The sequence below is a fragment of the Cloeon dipterum genome, chromosome 4, assembly GCF_949628265.1.
Source record: "Cloeon dipterum chromosome 4, ieCloDipt1.1, whole genome shotgun sequence".
Taxonomy (NCBI): Eukaryota; Metazoa; Arthropoda; class Insecta; order Ephemeroptera; family Baetidae; genus Cloeon; species Cloeon dipterum.
Window position 1 is genome coordinate 22,710,236 of NC_088789.1, and position 17,973 is coordinate 22,728,208.

At 38.7% G+C, this 17,973-nt stretch overlaps 1 protein-coding gene across 3 annotated transcripts in view; it reads left to right on the plus strand.

The window, feature by feature from the left end:
* The window catches only part of dve (SATB1_N and homeodomain domain-containing protein dve), a 62,348-nt gene that overhangs the window by 16,611 nt on the left and 27,764 nt on the right, over positions 1-17,973 (plus strand). Inside the window, exon 1 of one of the 3 annotated variants that reach the window (XM_065488592.1) lies at positions 8,567-8,751. The exons of the other annotated variants lie outside the window; for them this stretch is intronic. Within the exon in view, the coding sequence (XP_065344664.1) occupies positions 8,694-8,751 (58 nt within the window). The 5' untranslated portion in view covers positions 8,567-8,693. Of the gene's footprint in view, positions 1-8,566; positions 8,752-17,973 lie in introns of those variants that run through there. 3 annotated transcript variants of the gene reach the window in all.

Below are 17,973 nucleotides of genomic sequence, written 5' to 3' on the forward strand. Positions count from 1 at the left end.
ACGGTTTAATCTTTAAGATTGTGAAAAATCGACTCTTAAAATGTTTCACAATATCATTAGTACTTGTCGAAATGAGTGGAGTCCATATTTTGTCATTGCCATGATTGAGTGACGAATGTTTGATAATCTTATTAATTAGAATTACTTCGCAGCCACGACTCTAAAATTATCGTTTGTAAGGTACAAATGGGTCCATTATCAATTTCCAAAATTATTGAAAAAGAAAACCTATATTGGAAAATGTAAATAAGTTTCTAGGAAAAAACATTCTTACTTTTTGCCTTGGAAATTATGGATACGAGCTAAATATTTTCCTACGGGGACTGTTTAAATTTGAGATAATATCTCAGCTCAAAATTTTGCTTGCTAATCAAGCGGTGGGCATTGTCTCCTTATTGAATTTGATGATTTATTTTATTATTAGGAGAATTTACCTCAAAATTCGGACACGTTTAGACCTATTGTGACGTAAAGAATAAAAACCTTGCGAAAACATCGTTGAAACTCCGTTTAATTTTTCGAGAAATTTGCAAAATCTGAAATCACTCAATATCACCAAACAATCACTTCTTGCTTAATATTGCAAAATAATTTAGATATCCACTTTAATTTCCTTTCAAAATAGAGCCAATTCGCAACATCCTGTGCAGCAAACTCATTGACATATTTCAATAATTCTAATCTGCAAACAACAAATCATTAATTTCAATCCGTCAATTTCGGCCTCGTATTCCACTGCTTATTTAATTTTTTCACTTAGCTCTTTCCTGCTCTCTTTTAATCTCAAGCTAAAGTGCTTATCAACGGTATAGCGATGGTTGGTAGATTTGAAAACCATAACAATATGCATGCAGAGAGCGTGCGTCGCACCCATTTTCGCCTTACTTAACCGAAAAAGGATATAACGTGGCCAAAGTCATGATGTGCGGTGCGGCAGAAAGGAAATCTTATTATTGTGGCGGTTGTTTTGCGGTATCAAATAAAAATCATAGTCCGCTCGCCAAATGATTAATGAAAGCCGAGCGTGTGCCATTATCCTAAACTTCCTTCCTGTTTGTGTGAAGTTTGTTGCTGTATAAATCCTCTCTTCCCCTTGCGCATTTTTTGTTTCATTCGTCCGCCATTGTTTTATGATATTTCTGTATGTATATATCAAGCGGATCACTTGCAATCAAACGACAGCATTTAATTTGTGCAAAAGAGAAAGAGAGAGACATGATGTGACTCTCCTGACAGAGATAAGTTTCGCTTTGAGCAGCGAGTATCTGCGGCTTTTAATTGGGCTAAAGGCAGCGAAGACCTTATTTTTTGACATCTTCATAAAATATACCGCGGCCCTGAATTATTACATCGAGTCTATAATGTCATCAGTTTGAAGAATTGCCTAGACTTCAATCCGGTAATAAATTCTCTTGTGCCGCGCCGCCACATTTTTCTTTTATATTCCGCCGGCAAAAACTCGTTTCTGCGGAGACAAAAAAATGGTATTAAATGTATTGGCTTCCAAAACGGCCCATTTTGCACAAACTGCTGATCCTAATTATTTGATATTGTTTAGAGGAATTTTCTGCCTCGCTGGGTCGCGAATTTTAAACTGGTTCTTCACGTGATCCGCGTGTTAAATTTCTCTTTAAGACAACATCCTCTCATTATAACGATATTTAGTAGATTAGGCCCCTCGAAAATCATTTAATGAACGGGCATGATTATTAAAACGAAAAAACTGTGCAAGGGCCTAAAATGCTGGACCCTTTTAGCTGGAATTCGCGAGCCATTAAGGAAGCAAATCCGATGGACGCGCCTGATAAAAAATATTAAATCGCAATTTGAGGCGGGCAGCGGCCGCTTATCTGGCTCGGATCGCAAATCCAGGAGCCAATTTCCAATTATTGGATGCGTGCCGCGCGGCCATATGCACACAAACGCGGTGTACTTTCCGCCGGCGATGATTATACGTGTATATACGTTGCCGGGCGCGCACGGGAAAAAAGCGGCCGATTTGATGTGAAAAATTCATGCGTCGCACACGATGAATCGGTGAATTGTGTGTGTGTATGTCACCGGACGGGCCTTAATTTACTGCATTCCAAAACACCAGTGCTGCTTGATTTCGCATCTGCAGGAGCGGCGTCGTCGCGGCCCGGCCATTGTGTCCATCATTTGCCGCGCACTGCTTTTTGCTTTCTCTCTCAATGGCATTTTCGCGTCGTCGCCGAGCCGCTGCCGCAAAGAGTTGCATCTCATGTATTACGCATCTGCCTTTTTTATCTCAGCCAGCGCGCTGCAAACGAGGGGCAGTGCCAAAATCGCATCCCGTGCTAGACGAGATATATGTATTTTAAGTCGGGAGATTGTTATTATTAATATTTTTTTAAATTGAGATGCTAGATAAAAGTTTTCTGTGACTAAGATTGTAAAAAATATTTTATTTTTTTTTTACAAAAAAGCCGGCTTTGGATGGTTTGAAATTGTGGCGATTGAGGAATAAATCCCACGATATTCAGGATTATTAAGGATTTTCTTAGTTTACAAAATACATAATCCAATTTTTTAAATAAACAAATTGATTTTAATTTAAATGTTTTTTTTGTATTTTTACGTGTATAAAAAGAGATCAAATTTTTGAAAGGAAGTTCTGGACGAATAGTAAAAATATAACGAGTTTTGCAGCATCTTCTTTTTGCTCCTCAAAGTAAGCAATTTCATTAAAACCAATATTTTATTTATGCAAAAATTCTTTTCAAGCTGGGATACAAATAAAAACTATTTTATAGTTAAAAATTTTGGTGTAATTTCTCGCACGAGCCAAAACCTGCGCTCTATGAATGATTAGCCGATTCTTAGAAATGGCTCAAAATTGCACGGTTCGTAATCATTTGACGGTTTTAATCCTGTGACGAGTGGGAGCCTAGATAAAAATATTCGATCGTCTGAAATTCGCAGCCATTCTCATGACACAATTAAACAATGCTGTTTGTTTGGAAATATGATTGAGACATTTTTGCGAGAAAAAAGGCGGCCCATGCGGCCATTCTTGCTTTTCTATTGATATCTACGTCTCTCATCATTGAATTCTAATTTGTTTTTATGCTCCGAGTGTATTATAACAGAGCCATCATTTTGGCAGCACTGTTTGTTATTCCGGCAACAAAAGGTCGGTCGGCGCGTTTTCAGCATTTGGAAGAGTTTGATTTGATCTCATTGTGTGTGTGTGTGTGCGCGTCGCTTTTTATCCACCGCCGCGCGTCATTTTTTTGCATTATCCGCGTCCAAACAATGGATTTGTATTTATGCGTGCGCTTGAGAAAACGATACTCGCGGCAGCATCAGCGGCGGCGGCCGAGTGCGCGCAGCAAAAAGTATCGGAATTTGAAGGATTTCGGCCGAGTGGAAAGCGACCGATTCAGCGAAATCCGTCTTTGGTGGCGCGCCTCTCGAACTGGGCGAGCGGGCAAAAAAGAAGACTTGTCTCTCGAATTATTGCTTTAGGTGGTCCATCTTATCTCATCTCTGTGCGCGCGGTCAAAAAAGACTCAATTAGTCCGCGCTGCTCGCGTATGAAGTGGAGCCGACGCGAATCGATGATTAATTCGGGGAATATTCGGCATCGGGAGCAAATTCCCCTTGCAGATTTGCTCGCCTGCCATCTTAATCTCAATTAAGCACTTCACTTCAAAGTGAATAAGCCTCATGATTGCCGCTTATCTTGAGATAATCAGCAGCTCATTCTTTGTACTCTGTCTCGAAGGCGGCCGTATCGAGTTTTAGCCTTTCCAATATACGTGTTTAAAAATAAATACTCCTCAAATGTGGATTTTAATCGTTAGATCGAGGCCACTGAGTTAAGATTTTGCTTAGATTTACAGCATTTTATGATTGATTTGTAGATTAGCTTGGACAAACAATATTTTTCTTTCTTGAAGCCGGTTTTCTAATCTCAAGAGGAAAAAAGTCACAAACAAAAATAATTGCTCTTTGGCACCAGAATGAAGATATTGACAGTTCTTACGTTTCGAAAAAAATTGTTTTATGTGCAGTTCAGATTTCGATGAATTGATTAATATGTCTTCCCGGGTAGTTATACAGAATATTCATTCAGATATTAAAGCCATAACATTTTAAAGAGATTGTAATTTTTTAGAAGGATATAGATTCTAAAGAGAGCTTTTGGATCCAATGCAGACGGTGTCACCTTCGAATTTCGATTAATTTTGAAGATAATTGTTCAAAATTGGGATTTTTCTTGAGCTCTAGTCTTGAGCTTCATATAAAGGTAACAAGACAAAAACATGTTGAGAAAATCAATAAAATTGAATAGAAAAAATTAAATTTCAATTCAATATAGGGCTAAGTTTCGGGAAAATCCAAACTAGAAAAATGATTATATAGCTAAAATGGTTATTTATCAATAAAATTTACTCAATTACGCTAAAGCACATAGGTTTCTAAGATTTAACTTTTCAAATTCTTGAATTACCACGTCAACTATTTTAAAATTACGAAAATTCTTTGCAAAGGAGTTGTTTGGAGGTGGCAGAACTGGAATATGAACAACCCCTGATCAAAATTAAACTGAAAGTCGAGCTTGACTCCAAAAAACTAATTCGGATTGCTCTCAGTCTCGAGGCTTTATAAGAATTGATATTACTGAATTTAGCTTGCTTTAGATTGAATTAATTTTCTATTTGAACTAATGTATGCGGTGTATTCAGAACGTATTGCAAAACAGTTTTGTGTGTAATAAATCCTTCTTCTTTTAGCTGCGTAGTTGAAAGTTGATCGTGATGCAATATTTATTTTACATGTCCCAAAAATGCGGCGCCGTCTGTACGTCTGCAGCTCGTCCGCTCGCAGTACAGGTTATGATGGCGGCATTCGCTGGTTTTCAAGAAGAGCAGCAGGGACAGATTAAACGTGCATATTTCGCAATCCACTCGGCGGGCGCATTTGATATAAACACACACACACAATAGTGTAGCAGCAAAAACAAGCAAAGCCGCTGATAATTACCTCCTTTTCCCATCGCGTACAGCCATAATAATAATAATAGCTCACGGAGTGAATAAACACAAGTATGCGCGCATCGCACGGTGAGTGAGTGAGTGACGGATGAGATCTCGGAGATGCAGTGCGCGGCAAAAAGCAAAAAGCAGGCAGGAAAGAAAGAAAGAAATGCATTCTGCCGCGCGGCTATTGTTGATGCGATGACATTTAAAGGAGTAATACGCGCTCGACTGAATTCCGCGCACAAAAACAATTAAAAAGGCAAATACCATGCCATCGCAGCCGCACACACACACACATAATATGTGGTTAATAGTAATTACCATCAAATAATGTGTATGAAAAATATTTTCCTTTTCCGCGAAACCGGCCCCGTGCGCCGCCGCCGCCGCCGCTGCTGAGAGTTGAGGCAGGTCTCGTTTGCGCCGCGCGGCTGATTATGAGAAATAACGCGCCATCTGCCCGCTGCTTTGTCTCTCTCGCTTCTCGGTAATAACTTTTAATAAACGCCGCGTAAAAATGCGCTTCGCCCGCGGCCGCCTTTCAGCTCCTGTGTGCACTCTTCTGATAATTCAGCCTCATCCGCGCCGCGCCGCGCTGCAGCATCAAGCATGCTGTATTAATTTGCCATTTTTTCTCCGGCGCGAAGCAGACGCGCTTGTTAATTATTAATTGCAGCGTCTTTGTTTCCTCTCCAATTGCTTTTTGCTGCTGCTGCTGCGATCCACATGATTTTCAATTGCATCCTGCGCGCGCGTATTTTATTTCTAATGACTTCCAGAGCCAGTTTCGCACTCGCCTAAACCACCACAACAAAGACTCTTTTTTACTTGATTTCCAGAGCAATGTGTTCAATATCACCTCAAAAAATACAGAAAATTCCGGTCAATTTTCTACCTTAATTGTTTTTTATTGCAGAAACTTATCATTATGCAAGATAAACATTTAAATATGTAGAATTTTGGCAAGTTTTTTTCTGTACCTGTTGAAAGCTGAAGATTTGAGATGAAAAGGAACAGTTAGCTATATTAAGGTGGTGGACTTCAATAGATCTGATAGAATCTGATTTTTCCAGACATCTTCTACAGACTTACAAGGATAAACTCTTAGTTTTGACGTTTAAGAAGCTATAGGCGAAAGCAATGAATTTGAATAGCCTTTCCTTCTTAACAGTTGAATTTTTACTCCATGATTTCAGCGATTTTTGGAGAATTTAAGAAAATAGTCCAAAATATCACAATCGATTTTAGAATAGTTTTTGTTAAATTTAGCTTCCCAGCCACTTTTCAATGAGACAAATCGAATGGTGGGTCAATTTTGACGTTACGAACAAATTAAAAAATTTCCCAAATGAGTTCCTTCTGGGCTTTGTAAGTTTTTAACTTCTCCTTTGAATGAAAACTGGCTTCGATTTTGAATGATTTCCCATGTTTATACTTGTGATGAATATCTCGTTTTCAGAGCACCAAATGTAGCTAAACACGCACACTCGCATGCGACACAAACATAACGAAATGTTTACACTATGTTTCTTCTATTTATTGTTATTAATATTTTATTGTTTGAGACTCATTTGTAAATGCGCGGACAGAAATGGTGATGCTTCGATTTCTGTAAAGCTGTGTAATACAAATAAAGGAAATTAAATTAAATTAAACCCCATTATGATTTTGTATCCCTCGGAGCTGCATAACTTGCTAACTGGGTTGAATCAAAAATATCCCATGGGAATATTTTTAATGGGAATGCTACTTCCAATAATTTCACCAAAATAATAAACGTAGAATTCTATCAGTTCCCTTGTAAAAAAATCAATCAATCAAAATTTCCAATTCAAACTGTTTCTGAATTTTAATCACAAATTTTCCTGCCAATTCATGTCTGCAAAAACATAAAATGATACGATGAATTGAAACAACAGGTAAAATTATTTTTTAAAACCTAAAGAGCACTCGAATTTTTAGAGGAAACTAAATTCTATAAATCTAGTTGGAGAGTTGGCAGGGGTGCAAATTTGGACGGAGCCTGCACGTCGCGTTGTCAGTAGGAACAAGAGCGCGCACTTTTTGGCCCGGCAGGCCGGCCGGCCAGCCACTCGCTCGCTAATGATCTGGAGATTAGTTGCGCCCGGATTTGCCGTTTTGATCGCGAGAGAGCGGCTGTGCCGAGCTAATGATTAATGCCGAACGGCCAGCGGCAACGCGCAGCGCGCGGGAATGCGTAAAAAATGTCTGCTTTTCATCTTAATTCCGACTTAACTCTGGTGACTAGAGAGCGAGCTCTGTGGTATGGGTTTGATCCTTTGTGTTGTTGGCTACGCGCGCGCTACCCTGCCCAATTTAAGCCTGGATTGTCGGCTTCATTAGACTGGGATTAGAAGGCAGGCCAAATCCTCTACACGCTACACACACACACACACACAGTTCTGCCCATCACATATATCTATAATGGATATACGCCCCTTTCCTTCGGCCCGCTTGGCTTCTTCTTCGGCAACACGCTGCCGCCGCCGGATTAGACTTTTTGTATTAAATCCCGCTTGCTCGCAGCCGCGCGCGCGGGGCCTATCTCTCTGCATGCGCGCCTATGCGTGGGTTTGCATTCGACATCATCGATTTTGCCACTCAACCCTTTTGGGCAGGTGACTGGCCAATTTGTTGCTCCGTTTAAGCCGTGCCGGTCGCCGAAAGTGCGTCTCCAAAAGGTGCGGAAAATTAACTATCTTGAATTTTATGGATTATTGATTTTTCTTGGTCCAATTCAAGGGAAGAGGCACTCTGATGGGGTGTTCAAAGCGATTGAATTTTCAAATTTTAGGCCAAAATCAACCAATTTAAACAAAAGTTCCTAACTGTTGCTCTAGATAAATAGATACCCTAATTTTCTGGCCTATTCTTTAATTGTACTCCTTGGAAGAGTTTGATAATTTTTTTATGAAATTTGCTCCAAAAATCATAAATATCGTCCTATTCATAAGTAAAAACAAATATCATAACAGGAGCAACACTGACTTCTAATAATTTTTGACTGATAAGCTAAACTTTCGGCAGAACAATAGTGAAATTCACATGTCTAAGGATGCTCTATTTCTTTACCTTATAAGTATTTATAACTTAAACTTAAAAACAAACTCTTTTCATTTGATTTCCTTAATAACAACCCCCTTATTAACTTTCAATTTACGAGTTTGTCGAAATATATTATTTTCTGCGCATTAAAATTGTCAATGTCAAACAAGTACAGTTATAAAAAAGGGAAAACATTGAAAATTATAAAAACAAATAAAATTTTACAGTACATATAGCAAAACAATCGTAATGAATTTTGATTTCATAAAATTCAAATTCAAATAATACTGGCTTTGATTAGAAAGCACCAGAAAATTTTTATTTTAGAAATTCGTGAATTTTCCCGTCCCGTTCCTGGTAGTGCATCATCAGCGGATGCGTGGAGTGACAGTCATCTGCGCGGATATTTCCCCATCGTCAACCGAGCTCTCGCGCGGACCGAGCATCGCAGCATCGTGTGATATCCATCGGGATTGACGTCAATAGTTCTGCTCAAGTGAACATCCCCCCAGCTTTTCCGACCTTATTTCAGGATGAATCCCGTTCAGGTTGTTAGCCGCTCAGGACTCGTGGTTGGTTCACGCGCATTAGTTACTGTCATTTCCGAATCCAAATCTGGCGATGAAACTGTCTGCCGAGTTCGCCGACATCCTCGCTGCGATAGATGGCGAATCTCGAGGTACAGTTTTTATACTTGACGTATCTATTCTTGAGCATTTTGTTTTGTCTCTCTTTATAGAAGCAGAATATATCGCTCATGTTTTTATTTCCTGTCATTATATTTTTTAACTTTTATGGGGAGTTTCATTCATCCGACTTTTTGTTTTAAAAACAAGCGTGCGCATCAATGAAAAATCCAGATCTTAAAATATATTGCTAATTAATTAATTTGTATTGTATTGGCACGACTGATCTTTGTCATTTTATTTCCAATTGATATTTTTAGCTATCTCTAGCTGCTGCCCCGCAATGAAATGACAATAAAATTAATCTAATAAATATTTGATTGCCAGCACAAAAAATAATATTAGCCATAATAGGCACTTATAAATCCGTTTCAGGAATGTAACTTATGGCATTTTCGATTTTAAAAATATTTAGAAGTTTCCTAATCATTTAAAATTTAAAAGTAACTTATACATGTAAAGTGAAGGGGTTAGTATTTTGATTGTTGTTTAAAAATCAATCACTCTTGCGATCAGTATTTTTTTATTTAAAAAATATAATGTTTTATTTAATCGTATTTTTTGACTAATTTATACGGTTGAAGATAGTATCCCCATTTTCCCTCAGCGATTTTATTATCAATAAAATCGATAAAATCCAATTTTCATTAGGGTTATGTAAAGCAATTTTTTTCCTCGTGTAAGCTTTTAAAAGGAACTGTGAAGTCAATTTTTCCGTACAGTTAAATTCCGACATTAAATTGACTTTTATTTATCAACAATCTCCATCCTAGAAATCTATCAAGGGCAAAAAATGAGCCAAGTTTTTTCATAGCTTATTTGCTTGTTATGGTTTAAAATAAACAAACAGTTAAGGGTCTGTTTTTGCGAGCCAATGGGCAGAAAGTGCGGCTATTAGCGAGAACGCGACCTACTTCGATTTTACCGGCGCCGCTGCTCTTGGGGGGACAGGTGGAATTCGTGTGGGTGGTCATTAGTCGTGGATTAGGGAATTCGCACATACATCGGTGGCGGCGGCGGCGATAAATAAGCAGCACACGCACTACACACACTGACAGAGTCAAAAGTACACACGCACGCACCGAGAGAGAGCGAGCGAGAGAGAGAGAGAGAGAGAGAGAGAGAGAGAGAGAGAGCCCGGCTGGTCGGCTGGTTCGTTACATAAATGGCCGGGTTTGTGTTTTAGTCGAGGGTATTGGGCCGCGGGGAGGGTGCGGGGGGAGGATAATCCCTCGGGCGAGGGCTTATCTGGTCTCACTAAGCCCGCCAACACACTGCAGCACCCAGCGGCAGGAGATTATGCTCAAACTGCTGGCTGCCGCCGCCGCCGCTGCCGCCGCCGCGCTCTATCTGTATGTGCTCCGCGCGCTGCCTATATACGTACGTACGTACGTATGGCAAAACCCTCATGCACAGAGGATAAGGATTAGTGATAGCGCGCACGTATCGATCGCACCCCCTTATTAATGCTCAGCCTGAATCACGGCCGGCTCAAATTCGGATGGCTGCCCCTCAAACAAACTCTCTGCCGCTCGCCATCTAGCAACAAACTCGCGTGGCCAACGGTTCCACCCAAAGTTTTGATGGTTTAAGATTAAAAAGTGTGGCACGACACTTTGTTCGATGGATCACAGTGAACAAGAGAATTTGTAATATTGATTGTTTCAATTGCCTTACCGAATTCCTTCAGTGGTTTTTCCTCGGAAATCGTGTCGAAACAAATTTTTTTTAGTGAGATTATTACTCAAGCTAACAACAAATTGATCATCAGCAAATTTAGTCAATAATTCAAAATAATTTTAATTGACAGTGCACAATATGGGTTCATTACTATTAAAAATGCTCAAAATTCAAAATTTGAACCAATAGTTAAACAGTCAGAGTTATTATGTACTCGTTTGGACTTTAATTATTTTAATAATTTGAATTTTTTGCAGTATATAAAGAGCATTTAACTGAGCATGACTCGTGGAAACATCACAAGCACTATTTTTTTCATAGCCTGATTTTCGGGAAAGTCTGTTTTGTTTCTTTGGCGTCACAACTACATCATAATTTAATATTTAAGCAGAGAGTGAAATTTTCCTGCACGAAAGAGGTTGCGCTTTAATAAAAATTGTTTGACGAAATTTATTTTTCATTTTTCAGACATTCTTTTATTTAATATCAGGATTTTTTATAACAAAAGTACGAATTATTTCAAATAAAATTTAACTGATTCTTTAGGGCTTCATTTGTCTACTATATTAACTCTTGAATATCAAAATTTGTCGTACTTATACCGTTCGATTTTGTTCCAGTATATCCTAAACGTAAAAAATCGATCTTGATGAATAAGAAAATATCAAAAACGATAGTCATAACATTTTGAAAATATGGTAAAAATGTTTAAGATATAGTTTAAATAGTTTATCATAATATGTATTTTTTAATCTAAAAGAGTAAACGGCGTAGCTCAGATCTTTTTTTAATAAGTCAATTGATAGCTTCTGAGCCTGTAGAGAAATTTTATTCAAAATTTTAATAATTATAAACAAAAATTTCTATTTTAAAATGTAATTTAAAAAAATCTGATTGGACGAAAATATTCTCCTGCTTTTCTTACGCGTAAGAAAAAGTTTATTAAATATTATTGAATTTCATATAAATCTTACTGTGGTGAAAGACATTGATTGAAACGATAACACAAATAAATATGAAGAGTGGAGAGCCTCAATTAATTTGAGATCATTATTGCTATACTATTTTCTTCGTGTGGAATGTGTGTGCGGTGCGTGGAAACTGCGCGGTGGAGCGCAATCAAAATTAAAGAGGCACACTCAAACACACACACGCAGGCAGGCAGGCGCAGCTATAGTTGCGGTTGCAAAGGGCAGTAAACGCGCGCGCCGTGCGGCCAGCAATTAGCGAGTCTTTCATTAATTCCGATAATAAATCAGCGCTGCACCTTGGCCGATCGATAGCACATAAATTTGCGGCGTGCCGCCTCCGATTGCAAGTGGTGCATAATACCGTGTCATTACTGGCAAGAAAATATAATAAGTAGTGTAAGGCGAAAGCTCGATTGCAGATGGAAATATTATGCGCCGTTTATTGTTCTTTGGATGTTCGCACGCACGCACGCAAATTGAAATCCGGTCGCTAAGCAGAGAGGCGAATTGAAACTTTTTACTCCGATGCTATCGCCACGGAGAAAGATATTTTTTGCGGAATACTAAAATTTTTTGTTCTTTCTAATGACAATTGAGATAAACGCGCTGATAAACCGTTTCCTTTTCCAACTGAACGTGTAATTTCCTGCGCGGCGGCTCGAATTTCTTCCGCGAATTCATCAGTGCGAATTTGCCGGCGCAGCATAAGTGCGGGGATTATTCAATTTCTGAATTCTTCCCAAGCCGAATCTTTTCCACAATCAGTGAAAATATATGTATAAATATATATGTATTCCGGTGGCTCGTTTACATTAATCTGCAGCTCGCAGCAAATGTGGAGCGATGGCCTGAGTTCCGATTTCACCGGAAATTCACATTGACGCAAGCTTTTGCCTTGAACGCATGGAACACGCTAGAGCTTGCCGGGAAATATTTTTGCTTTTACCGGCACTGTTTCGAGTTTTGATCCTCTAAATAGGAATAAAATGGAATCAAAATCAAAATGGCGCAGGGAGCCCTAATAATAATTTTTCAAAATACATGGCTTTTGTTGGCACATTGATTTACTCGATGATGCAATAATGTTTGAGTTTAAATTAATCTTAAGCAAGCTACTTATAATCCCGAATTGCTTTAGAATGTTGTTTTTCTTAATAACATTTCGTAATAATTAAAAGGACTTCTACCCATTAATTTACCAATAACTATCCACAATCAGCAAAGATATAAAAGAAAAATACATCAAGTTGTTTTTTAATGCATTGCAGGCGATGCAATATTTTTTCTGAGCTTAAAATCGGAACTATTCAATTTTAAACTATTCTAACCAAACTTAAAACAAGTCAAACAGATACTCTAATTGGGATAAAAAGTGTAAATCGTTTGCTAATGGGAGACATATTCTTAATTTAATTAAAAATCATAGGGTGTTTCTCTATTTTTATCTAAATTCCAGGTTCAAATATTTTTGCGTGTGTTCTAAAAATCTATTTTTTACTAGGTGAGTTCATTTATAGACCAATTTATCATTTCTTGGTAAGGGCTATTTTATTTTTCAAAAAAATAATTTAAAAAAAAACGTTCTGTAGCATCTTTGAATTTTAAAGTCATACAATTTTCTTGATGAGAAAAAATAAAACCAGGCTTCTTATTCCTAGTTGTTTCAAATTTCGTCGTTTTTAGTTAGTTACTTAAATAGTTAGACATTTCAAAACAGCTTGGTATATTTGGAGGAATCTGCTTTAATTTTCAGCTACAACTTAGTAAGATTCCATCCGAGTGAAATGAGCCGCAATTTGCATTTTGTTACTGCTTAAGCAGAGGAAAAAATATACAAACTAATTGAAAAAAAGCGTCGGCTGCCTCGGTTTTAATTTAAAAAAAAGAAATCACGGCTGGCGATGGAAAAAGAATCGAATGGTGCACCTTGCCGGCGGCGCTGATTAATTACCAGGAGGGCTGGCTAAGATTATTGCAAAGGGGTGAGAGCCGTGCAGAGCGGGGTGGCGAGGGCTAATTTAACGAGAGCGCTCTGCCGGTTTCGATTTTGTCAAAATTTGCTGATGCGGCGCGCGAGTTTAATATTTAGTGGGCGCCTCCTCGCCTCCTGCGCGCGCTGTGTATTAGTTATAAAAGGAGCTTTTAAGTTTCGGAGAGAGCGAGATAGAGGCGAGCTTTAGGATTATGAGATAAGCTTATATGAAGTATAGGCGAGAGAGGGAGGGAGGCGAGTCTTCGGAAATGAGATAAGAGCGAGCGCCGAGACGAACGAACGCGAAGAAAAAGCAGCATTGCTCTGCGCTCGGCTGGCTGGCTGGCTCGAGTGGAGCGCTCTCTCTCTCTCTCGCGCGCGCGCTTATAAGGGATGAAGATTAGGGGAAGAAAAGCCACGAGATAAAGGCATTTATAAAGGGGGAGAAAGTACTCTCACGGCAGATAAGCCGCCGCTATGACAGCGGAAAAGTGTATTTATAAGGCATATCAAGTGCTGCTTGCTTGCACGCCCGCCCGCCCCAACCCGCCAACCAGCCGCACGATTAATAATCTCCATATTCCGCGCCTCGCTGCTGCCCATCTATGGCCTCCTCTTTTTTTAATTATTGTCGCCTCAACGCACTGGACGATCGATCAGAAATTAATGCCCAGCTGGATTCATACATCGTCTGAATTGATCGTTTAATTTGAAAATTTTTTTAAAAAATTAATTTTTATGCATAGATTTATTGATTTAACCAAAAGAGTTTTTTCAATATGGGTCAAACCAAAAATTATCCCCAGCTGCTTCGTGGATTAAATAATTTATATTTGCATATGACTCGTCTTCTGATAAACGTCATTGATTTTCCAAGAAGGAGAATTTTATTTTGACAATACTAAAAAACAAATAATGATGGCATCTCGAAAAAAATTAAATCTTACTGGTAAACATTTTTAGTCAAAAGTTTACCAGCAAGTTTGGAATGCCAAAGTTTATTTTTATTTTTTGATTAACTTCTTGCACCAATAAAATAAGTTTTGAACTAATTGAAGGAAATCTTATTTTTAGAGGGAATTCAATATATGTAGATTTGCCATTTCTGTCTTTTCATATTTAATTAAAAATATGTTGAACTGACCACTTGCTAAATTTGACAGCATAAACAACACATGATCGACATTTTGCTGAGCTCCCAATCGTTCTGGTACCGTCAAATTAGCACGAACTGCTCAATAATGAGCCATTTGAGCTACATATACCTAAACCGCATCTAACACTACATTATAACTTTCGAGCTTGGATGAAAAAAAAACACACGCAATGTTTTTTAATTTCTTTGTATTTTTGTTCTATATGTTTAATATTTTAATATATATTTTGAACGGAACGATAGGCGTTTTATGGAAGTTTAATCAATGGATAGAATCAATCTTCAGCTGATAAAAATATATGTACAATTTGCTAAGAATTTTAGTTTAAAATGTTTAACATAAAAAAATAAGTCAGAAAAAAATGATAAACCAGTTGCGTTTAATAAACCATTGATTAATTAATTTAAAAAATGATATGAAATGATTAACGGTTGAAAATCCACAAGTAAAAAACAATTCTTTGAAAAATTAATGCTTCTTTCTTAAAGCCACCACTTAACGAAAAAATTCTCGACACACTGTAGAGTGTTCCCGACAGATTTGCGGGGATCCAGCGCAAATCCGCGAGGAGCATCTAAGGAGGTTATGAATAAATCAGCGGCACAAACACGTGTCACACTATTAAGTGCGTTGTTGCTTTTCGCATTGTGCGCGGAGGAAGAGGGCGAAATTTGATTCATGCGCGCTCGCCGCCGTTTAAAAAAGAGCGTTGGATACATTTTGAGCGAGAGGAGTGCGCGTTTATCCCGGTCGGCGCGTCTTGCAGATGCATGCAGGGCGGAAAGAGAATTAAAAAAGACGTGAAAGAAAGGGAAATGATGAGGAGAGCGAGCAGGCAGGCTGCCGCCGCCGCTTGGCTGGGAAAAGATACACGCAACAGCTTTAGCAGCTTACCTTTTGTTATCCGCGCGAGGGTTATTGTGTTATTTATTGAAATCCCATGAATAGCATTCGTCAATTGGAGCTCGCGGTCCCGAGCGCGCAGTGACAACTTAAAAATTGATCAAAGATAAATATCGGCTGGCAAAGTGCGTGTGTACAAAGAAATTAAAATCACAAAAAGGAAATCAGAGTAGCTACATGTTCGGAAGGGTGCGCAAGCAAGGGATGAAAATTATTAAGGCGAGACGGATATTTTATGCTTGTAATATCAATTTCCCAGCATGCAGCAGCAACTGCTCCGCTTTTTTTGTGTGAATCCCTAATCAAGGAGGGGATTTCCTTGTTGCGTTTTGCACATTTTGCATGGATGGTTTGCTTAAAAGTCGATTTACATCAAATTTGTGCGCCATAAATTTCAAATCACGCGTTCGAGTGTGTTTTACGGCGGACGCGCCGAAAGTCTGTTGACAACGGTAATATTTCCAACAATTATCAACTCCTTATACTCTCATTTCTTAACGATGCTGCTCGCTTTCACAAGAGAAGAAGAAGAATAATAACTCTAGCTGCGATTGAAAAAAATCCGTGTGGCGAGATGTCACCCGAACAATTATTCTTTCTCTCCCGAGAGCTGGCTTTTTGCTCTTATAAATTTATGGCGCAGTGACCATCATTAGAAGCGGCGACACAATGGACGAGGCTTTTCGAGAGCACAGAAAGGAGCAAGAAGCAATAAAAAATTGATTCACAAACAGATCAGCTGCTTGCATCCAGATTATTTCTCTCTCTCGCTCCATTCTGCCGCTCATTGTGTGCGCGCCTTTAGAGAAAAGACGCCGCGAGAGAGCAGCTCGAATGTCAAAGCCGTTAAAATACAAGTAAAAAAGAAAATAATGGCATTTCTTTTGTCGCAATAAAATCATCTGCTGCTTGCATTGCCCCGGGGCAGTGAGTCAATTCAACCACAAAGCATTCCGGCATTTCAGTCTGCTGTATAAATAAAAGGTAGTTGAGATGCTCCTAATTTACTGGAGGAATTTAGTTGGAGAATTTCAGGATTTTGCAGTTTTCACCTTCCATTTTTTTCCTCAGACACATGAAAATTAAATTAAACCTTGCAAGAATATTTTTCCAATCAACATGGTTTTTATTAAATTTTTTTAATCACAACGGTTCCTTGGAAAATCAATCAAAAATGTACGTATAACAAGACTGGGAGACTACAGCATTTTTATAAAAATAGTTTGGAAATTAGTTAAAATTTAAACCTAACTTTTTTAAAGTCAAAATTAGAGCTGGAAGTCTCTGTAAATCAAAACGGTTGAGTTGCGGAAAAATTTGTTGGCCTAAAATAATTATAAACTTAATAAGTAAGTAAATTTCATTAATAAAACATCATGATTTCACAACTAGTCATTTTTCCACCCTTTGCCTGGATCTTCGCATTTCCCAGGGTGAAACCAAACTAATCGGAACAATGAGTGGGAGGTTAATAATATGGTTTCTCCAGCTACAAAAATGTTTTCCAAGAGAGGAAGCAAAACCTCATTCATTAAAAATCGAGGGAGGCTAATGATGCACAAGAGCTTAAAGAATTCCAATTGAATTTCACAGCAGTGGTGAACCGATTATCCTCGTTGAGCTCAAGGCCAGCTGAGTGATCTGTTTTTCACTACCCTGGGTGCACGAATCGCACGCACGCACGTATCTCGGCTGCTCCATATTATATGATAAAATGTGTATCACATCATAATGCCGCTCATTCTTGGGTTATCTTTGAATGCCGTGGCGCGAGGGAAAATCTCCTTTGTGTACAGCTGCCAGCTACTGTGTGTGCTGCAGCTTACTTTAGATTAGCGGCTCGGCTAAGGAGGGGTGTCTGTGTTTGCTACATATGTACGCTCGGCTCTCTCGCTCGCTCTCGCGAGCGAGCGAGCGAGGCAGATACGCAAGTGCCTGCCTGCCGCCGCGCCGAGCGAAATAATGCCGCGCCGAGCGAGAAAAAAGAGCCACTTTCGATTGCAGTCATAAAAAATATCTCGAGGAAGCCATGAGTAATATTGTGTGAACATTACGAGCGCGTATTATTGCGTCATTAGTTTTAGATTAAACGCCGGGCGGGCGCGCGCGTCAAATTTTCTGCCTCTTAAATGGATTTCGAACCCTTTCACTCGCGATCTGATTGTTTGTGGCCAAAAGCGATTTAGGGCTTCGTATCGCAGCCTCAGGCACTTTCAAAGTGATCCGGTTAGGCTGTGAGATTAATAGGAAAATCACTTTTTTGCTCGAGTCAAAACTGCTAAATTTTCAGCAATTTAATTTTAAATATTAAAATGAAGTTAAAACTCCTAATTTCACCCGGAAGAGAATTTATGAACCGGAATCCAAATTTTAAAGTGATAAATAGAAAAAAAATGATTTTAATGTTGAAAATATTTCCTATTTAACTTTTGGCTTTGAGACAGCGTCGGCGCCAGCATTTTATACTCAAGCATGAATCGTGTTTTCCTCCCTCGTGTCTGTTGCTTGTTGGCATAATCCACAAAAGTGCTC